We start from the raw sequence: 13558 nt of genomic DNA on the forward strand, positions 1-13558 counted from the left end.
TAAGTACCAAAGTTAGGATTACGAAATTTTACTGGCATATTATTTCAATAAACCAATTTGGGATTGAGCAGAAGGTTCAATCCCTGGAAAGTACGCACAGGGTTAGAAAGGTGCTATCTAAAGCCGAGCGGCGTAATAAAAATGTCTGTGACGATGGAAATATTTTCCATCCTGTCCAGTAGGGTAGCTACTACCCACATGTGGCTACTGGGCCTTGAAATTTAGCTACCTTCAGTATTTAAAATTTAAATCGATTTAGATTTAACATAAAATAGCCAGGTGTGGCTGGTAGCTACTTTATTGGAGAATGCAGATTACAAGAGAATTTAGGTGAGCAGGGTGTTATTCCCTAGGTATAAGATTGCAAAATGTGTTTACAATGGACAGTGAGCCATGGTATAGTATCAGAAGGATTAGGTTAAGATAAAGAAAAGTATACTTGCTGTAGGATTCCAAGACATAGGACATCAGGGAAGGTACCCAATGCATTTAGGCATCATTTCCTTTAAGAAGCTTTCCTTGAAATACCCCACAGCATCCTAAACTGAATTAGGTCCCCTTCTTTGTGGCTTCCTCAGCACCTCATCCTTCCCTCTTAGCAAAGCTTGGTTAAAATGCACTTGAACAGTTTATTTTTTTGTCTTTTACCTGACTACAAGTCTCTGAGGGATGAGACATTTCTTATTTACCTTTAATTCTCACTGTCTAGCACAATGCCTGGCATTGTGGGATTTGCATTTGTTACCCTCATTGTGGGATTCTTGTTGGCTAATTACCCTGGGCATTCAGGTCATTGGTTATTCTATACAAGAGAAGTAAGATTTGAGAGGAGCCTGGGTGGCTCAGTCGGTTGAGCATCCGACTTCAGCTCAGGTCATGATCTCACAGCTCGTGAGTTCAAGCCCCGCATCGGGCCCTGTGCTGACAGCTCGGAGCCTGGAGCCTGCTTTGGATTCTGTGTGTGTCTCTCTCTCTGCCCCTAACCCACTTGCATTCTGTCTCTGTCTCTCTCAAAAATAAATAAAAGCATTAAATAAATTTTTAAAAAAGAGAGAGAAGTAAGACTTGAAATTATGAGTTTTATTTATGAAGAAAATTTTCAAATATTTAAGATTATTGTGCCTAAGAGATTATTATGAAATGCGACATTGATTTGTAGATATGTGTGGAGCTGAGGAAAGTTGAGTTACATGAGACACCAGAAGTCTCTTAGATACAAGTGATGGTGTCACTTTAAAAGTCATGGTCATGATAAGGGGCTCAAACAGATTTCCCAAGGGAAACTTCTCAGTTTTCATTACTAGTGTAACATTTATTTTATGAAGTTTTTAAAACTATAGTTTTTTTTAAAACTAATGACAGTAAGCCTACGACCTTCTGCTTTGAATGTTCAATCTGCTATATTTAATTCTTTAGGTATTATGGTATGTGTACAATTACAAAGAATCTTAATTTGTATAAAAAATAATTTTCTTAATGGAACTCTACCAATAATCACACGTGTGTGAAGATCATGTGGCATACATGATAAACATCTTTAAAATCAATCTTACAGAAATCATCAAAAGGAGGGTTTTTTTTCTCAAATAATTGAACAGTGAGTTAATTATACTTCTTGAAAAATGTCATCCTACATTATCACTGTAAGTTAGACACAAGAAACACAATAAGTTCTATATTCTGCACAGATAGATGTGACATGATATTCCACACACAAAGCATAAGATAATGGGTATCTCAAATTCATCATTTCAAGAACATTAACCACTCATTCCTGAAGTGCATTGTTGTATGGTTAAAAAATACTGATTTCATCTTCACTTTCTCAACAATAATTCTGTGAATAATTTTCCCCTATTTTCAATTATATGTAATGATTCACATTTTGCCCATGAAAGCTAAATTATATACACATTTATTTGTATAGTGCTATTAGGGAAATGTATCTTATCACACAACACAATAGTCATTATCTCAAATGACCTTGAGATTTCAGGGGTTTTATTTTAGTTGTGTAATATGCTCAAAACTCGTATGTCAAGAAAGTACTTTAATACTCTTTGGCTTGATTATGGATAGAGGTTTCTTGTCATTATTTTGACATCACCCACTGGTCCTCTCTAAGAAACACATCAATTTTCTTCTCATACTTCTATTCATTTAACCTTGAGCTATATGTCATTGCATGAATTTTCAAAGTGGCTCAATTCTGTTTAAAGATGGAATTCTCCTCAGGGGGAGGGGAGATGCTTCTTGATTTATTTCTAAATGCACCTGCTTGTTTCCTCTTTCTGAATGGCATGCTGTTGTGCTAAAATATGGTTTCAGAGTTTAGCCTTTGACAGTAAAATTATTTGTTGCTTTTGTCATTTGTAAATAGAAAACAATTTGTGACAAGCGTCTTTTCACAATATTCTGTTTAGCCTGTACACAAGCCAAAAAAGAAATGATAATTTTTTTGGCTTGTCCAATATCAAGGGCAGGTTTTTGGAAAAGATTCTGAAGTGACTCTACTTCAGAAAAGGCATAGTGAGAAATATATTGCTTTTTATTAATCATATGGGCAGTGCCCTAAGAATAGCCACCAGAGGAAGCACTCCAATCAAAGAAGTCTTCCTTGTGAAAAAAACAAAGCACAATGACAAAAATATAATATTTATCATAGTATCTTCAGTGTTTAAATTTGCAGTGAATGTCTTTTGGAAACCCTAATACATTTAATATTCTACCTTTTGATTGTATAGTCTCCCAAAGCTAAGGTTACCCTCTAGGAACATAATCCAATTCCAATAGAATTCTTCTATAAAGTTAGATATACTTATCCTTTAAGAATATGTAATAAAATTTTACTTCCAGGGAAGTGAAAATATACATCCTTTTCTTTTCATATAGATTTCATGAAGATTTATGGTACTCTCTGTTGTTTTCCCTGGGACACAGTCTCCAAAGGACTGAACAAAATGCTGGTTTCATTATCACTTTAAAGTAAACGAAAAGTGAATATTAAGGATGAAATTTTCCAATTTAGGGGCAATTTCAGAGACATAAAATGTATTTCACAGACATGAAAGGAACTTTTACAGTTTCTCATTCAACATCACAAAGCCAAGTTATTTTTAAAACCTCTCAAAGCATTTTAAAAAATCTGAAAAGCAAACACTAAAAGATTTATAGTTGAATGCCTATATAAGAACATCTGTCGATCTTCTTTTGTTTATATAAAGATTCTTTTAAAGAATATTGTGGGGGTGCCTGGAGTGGCTCAGTCGGTTGAAGGTCCGACTTCAGCTCAGGTCATGAACTTGCAATTGGTGAGTTTGAGCCCTGCGTCGTGCTCTGTGCTGACAGCTCAGAGCCTGGAGATTGCTTTGGATTCTGTGTCTCCCTCTCTTTCTGTTACTCCCCCACTTGCACTCTCTCTCTCTCTCTCTCTGTCAAAAATAAATAAAGATTAAAAAATTAAAAAAAAAGAATATTGTGGACATGAGTTTTGGGTTTGTTTTTTGTTTTTTGTTTTTGTTTTTTTTTTTGTTTTTGTTTGTTTTTTGTTTTTTTAAAGAGAGAGAATGTACGTGCGCAAGAGCAGGAGAGGGCAGAGAGAGAGGGAGAAAGAGAATCCCAAGCAGGATCTGTGCTATCAGGGCAGCCCGACTTGTGTCTTGATCCCACGACCCCCGAGATCATGACCTGAGCTGAAATCAAAAGTTAGACGCTTAACTGACTGAGCCACCCAAGGCGCCCCTGTATAAAAAAATCAGTCGATCTTCTTTTGTTCATATAAAGATTCTTTTGAAGAATACCAAGGACATGAGGTCTTTGTTTTTCTTGATCTTCTCTCCAGGTGAATGGGTGAAAACAAGAAGTGCTTCTCTTCACAGAAGTGGGCTTCAAAAGCCATTTTCAAATGAAAGATTGCTCTTGCCTCCCCTCCTGTGCTCACCACCGCATTTGCAACAGGTTTATGCTACCATAGAGGTAAAAGGAGAACAGCATCCTTGAGAGTTGGCGGTTAGAGTCTACTTGTTATTTTTCACCTTCAGGAAAAGAGGGGAAGGTGGTTACAATTGTTAACTATGTAGGAAGATTAGAGGTAGAATTATGCGTCTAGAACAAGATGACTATAGACATAAGACCAATGTTGAGAAAATGAATGTTTTGGGAGAAGGCCCTAAAAATAGAGAAGGGAAAATGAAATTGGAAAGAAATCTAGAAGAAGCATGATATTTGAAAAGAAAGATGTGAAAACAATATTTGATGGCAGCAAAGTCAAGATTTGTTTTACCTTTGAGTGTTTACACAAAGCTATGAAACCATGTGTAAGAATCACTGACACCCTGGAATATCATGGAACTCCAAGTGATATGGGGGTATTTAGGGACCCCAGGGTATAAATATTGCCCTAGTTTGCCTCTTGTTCCATTAAGAGGCATGCAGCCACTAGAGAGGCCCTGTGAAGACCCCCAGATCCAGTGGGTTCTTTGTGGGAGGAACTGGCACTGGGTTCCCCAGGTCAACTTTGGTGGGAGGCAGCCATGACAGATTTCCCCTGTCATTTCTCAGGGCTCAAGAAAGCAAGCTTTGGCTTAGAATCCCCAGAAAGCATCTCTAAATTGCATATAGAGAATTTATTATAGGAAATGAAGGAGTCACAGATGCAGGGACACCGTGATGAGGCCAAGGTCATTGTCCTTAGGACATGTAACAGTGTCAACAAAGGGATCAATATGGGCTAAACGGTGCCAGCAGCAAGTGCCACAGTTAGACTTGCTCTCTTAGCAACTTAATAAAATACCCTGGGGAAGGAAGGCTTCTGGATATATAAAAAACAAATCATTTCAATGACTGAATATCAACACAATCTTTTCAGCAGAGTCCTGAACATTTGTACAGAATTTAATTTCAAATATTCTATTATAATAAACTTGGGGATTATACCCTAACTAGGAGAAATGCTTCCTGGTGTAATAGTGTAAAGCATATATCCATTTTGCTCTTATCAAATGACTGATGATATGAATTTTTTAATAAGTCATTAGAAAAATGACAGGAAAATGCTATTATTCTGAGTAATACTGCACTTTAAATATGTTTTATTAGTTTGAGTCTCAGCTATTTCTAAGCACATCATGAATAGTTCCAATTACCCTGGCGTTACTAGAGTTCAAATAATTCATTAACTTACAAAGTATTTTGAGTATGAAAAAGTTCTATGGAGTATTAATTTTGGATTCTACCTTACCTTCTGAGAATATTTTGTATAATTTATTTAGAGTGTAAACATATGCTATGATTTTTAATATAGGGGAAAATTTTTAAAGCAAATTCATGGCTACATAAAAGTATAGACTTTGGAAGGTTTATGCATAGATTCTTTTTCTAAAATTGCTGATGTGCTGAACCAGAATAGGTCAGTTCATTAGGGAATCCTATAAAAACTCCATTCAAATACAGCTTGTCATTCAAAAACCACTTCCTCTGATATTCATGGGCATGATAAAGGCAAATTAAAAGTTCCTACTGGTAGAAATAAATATTATTAACCTTGAAACCTGTTTTTTGTTCTTTATGTAGGATTCTAGGGGCAGAATCTTCTTCCAGAAGAAGCCTTCTGGAAAAGCTTGCCTAGTCTTATTTATTTATTTATTTATTTATTTATTTATAAATTAATTAATTTTTAAATTTGCATCCAAGTTAGTTAGCATACAGTGCAACAATAATTTCAGGAATAGATTCTAGCGATTCATCCCCTATGTATAATACCCAGTGCTCACCCCAACAAGTGTCCTCCTTAATGCTCCTTACCCATTTAACCTATCCCTCTCTCCCAAAACCCTTCCAGCAACCCTCTGTTCTCTATATTTAAGAGTCTCTTCTGTTTTGTCTCCCTCCCTGTTTTTATGTTATTTTGCTTCCCTTCCCTTATGTTCATTTGTTTTGTACCTTACATTCCTCATGTGGGTGAAATCATATATTTGTCTTTCTCTGTCTAGTCTTATGTATTAATGAATTAAGAAAAAGTGTATTGGGGCACCTGGGTGGCTCAGTCAGTTAAGCCTCCGACTTCAGCTCAGGTCATGATCTCACAGCTCATGGGTTCGGGCCCTGTGTCGGACTCTGTGTTGATAGCTCAGAGCCTGGATCCTGCTTTGGATTCTGTGTCTCCCTCTCTCTCTGCCCTCTCCTGCTCACGCTCTGTCTTTCTCTCTCTCAAAAATGAATAAGCTTTAAAAAAAAGGTTTTTTAAAAAAGAAAAAGTGCATTTATTCATAATGTGTAAGTTAGCAAACTAAAAATAACTATGTTTTTAATTCAATTCCAGTAGGTTAGGGCATTATTTTATATTACATGTTTAAAAATGCAAATGCCTGTTTTGAATCTAAAGTATTTTATTTGTCTCTGTGTATGCATGTGTGTGTGTGCATGTGTGCATGAGCCAGTATGCCAGAAGTGTGAGTTGTGACCTTTTTACTTTACAATTGCTAGTGCTCAATGCTCCTAATCAATAGAAAGTGCTAACCCAGTAAACATGGAACTGTAAGCAATATCTACATGCATTTTGAGAAGAAAGTCTCTTGGCTGTATAATTATTTGGTTTTCCCCTCCAGTTTTCCAGACTTCAGATACCAAAAGAACACATTAATTAGGAAGTATATCAGAAACATCATATTAGCCATTCAAGAGGAATTATACAGTTATTAACATTTTTAGAATCATTTATAAAATTAAACATTAGAGACCCATCAATTTTGCAATCATATAATCTTCTATAACTTTGAATGCCAGTAATTTTCAACTATAAAGTCCCATGATATTTTCAAAATATCTCAAAGACATGATCTCTCTGTTCCAAGATTTAGAGTTCACCTTTTGTTTATTTTTAACACATTTATTCCACAAATGTGGCCATTCTTAGTTTTGGGGACTGACAAACATAATTTGGGGGCAATTCTTACCGTAATTGCAGGTCCGGCGAAAGCCAAGCTAAGCAACATGAGGAATGGAATTGCCTCTTGGGTTGGTTCAATATATGGCATGCTAAGACTCCGATCATAGCAGCTAAATCCAGAGTGCACAGGTTTGAAGACATCTGTGAGTTCAAGGAAATACAGGCTAACCACCGATGATGCCAATATAGGCAACTGAGAAAGAAGGATATAGAAGAGTAGTTTATTATTGTGTATGGGTCATACATAGGATCAGTGCATCTTTAAGTGGAAACAAATGGCTGTCTTCTCTCACCACTCTTTTCCGGTCTCAGAGTCAAAGCCCTTCATGAGTGTTCTTGCTTCCTCCTTCAAAACATATCTCCAATTCACCTACCTCTGTCACCAGCCTATGAGCCTGTGTTGTCCCTCACTTTTGCTCTTGGACTGCCTTCTGGTCTTGTACTCTCACTCTTCCCCTCCACACCCTATCTATCCATTTTCCACCCAGCAAACCAACAGGTCTTTTGAAAATACTTTTGATCATATCACTCCCTATTTCAACCACTCTGGTGCTTTCCATTCTACTCAAATACCATCTGAATGTCACATCATGGAATATAAGTTTCTGCATGAACTGGCTCTTGCTTCAGTTTCTTACATCCTCTTGTACAATGTTTATACAACTCCCCAAGCCCCTGCCCACCACAGTCTAATTGGTTTTCACACTTTTCCTGAAACAGTCCAATTCATTTCTACTTAGGGTCCTTTACATTTGCTCTTCCTCTGGCTCTTTGTACAACTGGCCTCTTCTCATCATTTAATGATGACTTCCTGTACTTTCTTACTAAGGTAGCCCTTGATCCATCCTTCTCTCTTGACCCTTATCATCTTGCTTGATTTTCTTCATGGCACCAATCATTAACTGAAATTACCTTGTCAATTTAATACTTCACTTATGTATTTTTCATCATCCCTCCCTCCATTTGTGCTGAAATACACGCTCCATGAAGTGAGAGTCTGCCAGTATTATTTATTTATTGCTGAGTCAGGGCACAGAATTGTTCCTAGCATGGGGTGGGCCTGTAGTACATCATTTAATAATTTAATATAGCAATAAATACTTGTTGATGAATGACTAATTGAATAAATTAATAAATCTTAATTTATTATAATAACTAGACTAGAGTTACCAGATTTAGCAAATGAAATTACAGGTCACCCAGTGAGATTATAATTTCAGATAATCATTGAGCGATTTTTAGTATAAGTATGTCCCATGCAATATTTGGAAGATACTTATACTAAAAATTGTTGTTTACCTGAAATTCTAATTTCACTGGATACCCTTTAGTTTGTCTGGTAAACCTAAATTACACACAATTTACCTTCTAGACTTTGTGTTAGGGATTAAACTATTAATTCACTCAACCTACAATATGCCAAGTACTATGTCGATGCTAACTACAATATGGTGAACAGGACATGGGCTTGGCCAGCAAGGATCAAAGATTAAGAGAAAATACTGCATGTATATTGATGCTAGGCCTTTCAGAATCTGAAAATTCAGTTTATGTCACATTATTATTAAGAACTGTTTAGAGCACACGGGTGGCTCAGTCGGGTAAGCATCCACTTCAGCTCAGGTCATCATCTCCCAGTTCGTGAATTTGAGCCCTGCTTTGGATCCTTTGTCTCCCACACCGCCCCCCACCCCGCCTCTCTCTCTCTCTCAAAAATAAATAAACATTTTTGAAAAAGAACTGTTTAGCTTAAGGCTTTGTTACTTGTAGAAGACACAATATTTATTTGACTAAACAGGGCAGATTTTTTATGAAGACATTATTGATCATCCATTATTTCTGGTTGTCCAGTTAAAAATATAAGTGTAGAAAACAGCATTATGCCTTCTTTTCCCAAGGGTCTTTTTGTAATGAGGTGAGAATTAGGTTTATTGGAACAACTAATTATGTATAGAGATTTATCTGGCATTGTCCTCCTGTTTTTCAGATTGATGCTTTTCAGTAGAGAGAACAAAAAGTACATCAAATCACTTCTATTTCTTGCATTAGAACACATGATCATTTGATCACTCCAAATATGTGATCATTTCTCCTCACCACTCCCCTCTCCCATAATGCATGAATGGTAGCTTCAGTCTTGACCAATAAAGCAGTGCTTCATGTGCATATGTGTGATTGAGATTTTCCACTTAAATCCACTTAAATATATTTTAGTTTTAACAACAATATTTCATATAGTGCTTACTATGTGCCAGTCACTTTTTTGTTTTAGAAATCTTAAGTAATTTTATTAATTAATTTTAACTCATTTAACTTAAGACTTTTTATTATGATATAACATGGGTGCTATTATTATCTTTGTTTTTCAGGTGAAGAAGTCCAGTCTCCTTTGGTAAGTGGCAAAGGTTGATTCTGAGCCCAGGAATCATAGATCCGGTCTTATTTCTTAACCAGTATTCTATGCTTTTTTTCCCAAAAATGGTAATAAAGTTTTAGGATAATGAAATTTTAGGTCTCATACAGATATTTTGTAAATGGGAATCAGGTCTGAAACCTTTGACACTTACCTAAATAACATTTGATCTTCTCAGTTTAATATACTAATGCCCCAGTAAAGTGAGTTTGATGTCTTCTGCAGAAAGGTGAACAAAACTTAACATGTCCAATCTGAAAATTAAGTAAATCTTCTCTACTACAGATATTATTTGCCATTGAATTTTTTGGATGATTACTTTAGAGTCTGTTTAACTGTACCAGTGAAGACATAACCATGAAATGAAAGTACTGTTCCTATAGTGTGTGTGTTTGTGTGTGTACCCGTGTGTGTGTAAATAGTGTGGACACTCTGAATTCAACATACTGTGGTCAAACCCAATGGCGTCATATGGTTTTCAAGGCACCTAGGAGGTTCTAATATCCATTCTTCCACTCATTACTACCAATAGGACCTTGGAAATGTTTTTCTTAAATCTCAGTATTTTTTTCTATGAAATAGGTACACTGATAGTAGCCATCATCACAGGAAGTTGTAACAATTAAATGAAGTATTGAAAGTAATTTTCAATAATATATGGAATGAAGAATATTTTATAAATGTTAGTATTATTATTGTTGTTGTTGTTGTTGTTATACTTATCAAATGTCACCTTTTCCATAATGCCTTACATGGTAATATTTTTGAGAGTAATTTCCTCATTCTTAATTCCCTAGTACTTCTTTTTAGGAAATTTGTATGTGTTCTTCTTTATTACAGTTATCTGCTATAGGTTAATTGGAGACTTTGCTCTGCTTCCCCAATGAAAAGCTTTTTGTTTTTAAATTTTTTTAACATTTATTTATTTTTGAGAGACAGAGACAGAGCATGCGTGGGGGAGGGGCTCTGAGCTGTCAGCACAGAGCCTGACGTGGGGCCCACGAACTGTAAGATCATGACCTGAGCTGAAGTCAGACGCTTAACTGACCAAGCCACCCAGGTGCCCCCCAAATGAAAATCTTAAAGTGGGGGTCTAATCTTACTCACCTCTGTATTTCCACTAATAATATATATCAGAGTGAGTTCCAAATATATATGTATATATATGAATATAATAAATTCATTTTTTGAATGAAAATAATTTCCTTCAGTAATGTTATGTACCTTAGTCATTTCAGACATTAGCCTTCTTGAAACTACCAATTTTTCCAGTGACACCATTTTTCTCCCCATGTATTAATATTGTTTACAGTTCTATAGAAACATGTTTCAAGACCCTCATCTGTTTTCAAAATATTGATAGTCATATTTTTCTTCTTTTTGGTGTTTCTTTCTCTTTGTATTCTACTTCAATTTTGTATTCTTTGTATTTTATTTATTCTTTGTATTCTACTTCAAATTTGTTTTTAAGAAAGAGTGATTTGAACAAAATATTTGTATTTGAGGAAATAGTAATTTTATGCATTGTTGTCCCATATGGTATTTTACTGCCAGACAATGTAATGAATTAAATTAAAATCATTACTTCTTTTTTTATAATGCTCACTTTTAAATACTTGTCTTCAGAGGTATCCTTCATTTCTTGAAATACTCATCAACAAAACTTCTTTTTGAATGGAAGAACTTTAGCAGATGGTATGTACTAATTTGGGCATAGATGCAGAGTTGATATATAAAAGCATAGGCATCTTCGATTGCATTTAAAATGAGATTTAAAAAGATATTTTAAAAGATCTGTATAAGCAGGCATTAGGAATTTTATTCACTAGTTATTTTGTAGCAAAGAAAAAAAAAAGCATGAACTTGCTATTTTTATGCAGCAATACAGAGAAGGGAAATTACCTGACGATTAGCAAAATGGTTTTTAAAAAATAAGAGATTCATTCTTATAATTGCCATCTGCTAAGGAACTTTTGGTAAAAATAATAGAAGCAATTTTTAAGAGTAAATTATAACAGTTTTAGAAGACAAGACAAACAAAAGAACTGTGTTTCAAAAGATTACAGTTGCTAGATAATATTGATTTTTTCAGGTCAATTTAAAAAATACAAATTGACAGTCTATCAATTTTAGCAAAACACTTTATGGAATCTATCAATACATTTTATCTAGGTCAGATAACTTACTTGCTTTTAGCGTGTTAATCATAAGAACCAACAACTTTCCTTCTTATTTGGGAAAATTTACTTTGCTCTTGGCCTAGAGTAATACAGGTCAGTTCCATTCTTTTCCTTTTTTCATGGCCATTGTGAGTGCAGAGTCTCAAGAGATCCTCTTAAACTAGTGGAATTATAGTCACAAAGGGATAATTAACATACAATATGTTATTGTATGTTTATTTATTTTATTTATATTTTAAATATGTTTATTTATTTATTTATTTATTCAACAAATAGCTACTGAGAGCCTCCTAGCGCTTAGGCCTTGTCCTGTGTTCTGGAATATGGATGGAATGAAACAAAGTCCTTGGGTTTTTTTTTTCTTTTTTTTTTTTAATGTTTATTTATTTTTGAGAGAGAGAGAGAGACAGAGTGCGAGTGAGGGAGGGGCAGAGAGAGAGGGAGACACAGAATCTGTAGCAGGCTCCAGGCTCTGAGCTGTCAGCACAGAGCTGGACGCAGGGCTTGAACTCACGAATTGCGAGATCATGACCTGAGCCAAAATCTGACACTTAACGACAGAGCCACCCAGGCATCCCCAAAGTCCTTGTTCTGATGGAGATTTCATTGTAGCTGAGGAAGGCAGGTAAGAATTTAAAAATTACAATATGAGAAAAAACATATACTATAAAGAAGATAAAAGAGAAGGCTGTGGTAACTCAGTGCCTGGATTGCTATTTTAGATCAGAGAAGATCTGCCTACGTAGGTGCCATTTAAGCAAAGGCTTGACGGGGCAAGAAAGAAATAATCGTATAAAAACCAGGTAAAAGCAGAGTCAACAGGGAAAAGTGATATAAGAAGTCAGAGAGGTGCATTTGGGGCCACACTTTGCAGAGAATTGAAGGCTGTGGGTAGAGTTAATACTTACTTTATCCAAAGTACATTTGGAAATGCTTTAGAGAATTTAAGCAAAGGTGTAATATGACTTAAAATATTATTTTACGAACATCACTCTGGCTATTGGGTTGAGGATGGATTGAGGTGGGTCAAAAGTAGAAGCAGGGTGAAAATTTAGAAGGCTCACCAAAACTCAGCAAATACTTATTGAATACCTAGTACATGCTAGACACTGCTCTGAATGTAAGGAAAATAGCAGTCAACAAAACAGAAAACTCCCTGCACTCATGAAGCTTCCATATGCTAGTGGATGCGTGGCACTTGCAGTAACCCAGGCAAGAAACGATGGCACATTTACTCAGGTGTAGTGGTGGAGATACTCAGAAGTTGCCAGATCTGGATATGATTCTGGAGACACACAAGACTTGTTGATGGTCTGGTCACTGAAGAAAAAACAATAAAGGCTGATTTCAAGGATTCAAGGCTTGAGCAATTGGGTCAGTAGCATCATTTACTAGAAGAGGGAAAGGTGGAAGAAGCTTAAGTAGGAGAAAGATAAAGTTCTGTTTGGGGAATATGAGAGTTGAGATCCCTCTTAGTTATCAAAATGTAGCTGTCAGAAAAGAATAAGATGCCAATCTAGACCAAGGCTGCAGGTAGAAAGGTGCATGTCATTGATACAGGATGCTTTAAACATCACACTCACTTTTGAACACTTGCACAAGAAATTTCAGCGCTAAATTACTTTGGTTTTAATATGAACGATGGCACAAGAAGTCAAAGAATGTATTGTGTATATTCCTACCACTCATATGCAGGACATAATCCACAAGAAAAGAAACATTTTCTTGTGTGAATAACAAATTTTAAGTGGGAGGCTGGGAACCAATTCTGGTAAAGTATCTCAAAATCATATAAAATGTGAAAATTAAAACATTTATAAATATATTGAAATCAAGTTAAAACTGAAGAAATACTAGCAGATCAAAGGAAGTTTACTAAAGCTTGTGCCACAAAGGAGGTTGTCATAGGTCAACATGGTGATAGTAGAATTTTTCACTTCCTACAGTATATGTATACAAATGTATATGTATATATATATGTATAATGATATTCCTTAGTAATTTTTGCCTTGTAGGTAA

At 35.5% G+C, this 13558-nt stretch overlaps 1 protein-coding gene and 1 long non-coding RNA gene across 2 annotated transcripts in view; one reads left to right on the top strand and one right to left on the bottom strand.

The window, feature by feature from the left end:
• The window catches only part of LOC125912364 (uncharacterized), a 37261-nt gene that overhangs the window by 11280 nt on the left and 12423 nt on the right, over positions 1 to 13558 (top strand). The window contains exon 3 of the long non-coding RNA XR_007454678.1: positions 3842 to 3975. This is a non-coding gene — a long non-coding RNA (uncharacterized LOC125912364). The remainder of the gene's footprint in view (positions 1 to 3841; positions 3976 to 13558) is intronic.
• Positions 1 to 13558, bottom strand: part of PLPPR4 (phospholipid phosphatase related 4) — a 40127-nt gene that overhangs the window by 10069 nt on the left and 16500 nt on the right. The window contains exon 2 of the mRNA XM_049616750.1: positions 6954 to 7139. Coding sequence (XP_049472707.1) covers positions 6954 to 7139 — 186 coding nt within the window. The remainder of the gene's footprint in view (positions 1 to 6953; positions 7140 to 13558) is intronic.

Source organism: Panthera uncia (genome assembly GCF_023721935.1).
Source record: "Panthera uncia isolate 11264 chromosome C1 unlocalized genomic scaffold, Puncia_PCG_1.0 HiC_scaffold_4, whole genome shotgun sequence".
Lineage (NCBI taxonomy): Eukaryota > Metazoa > Chordata > Mammalia > Carnivora > Felidae > Panthera > Panthera uncia.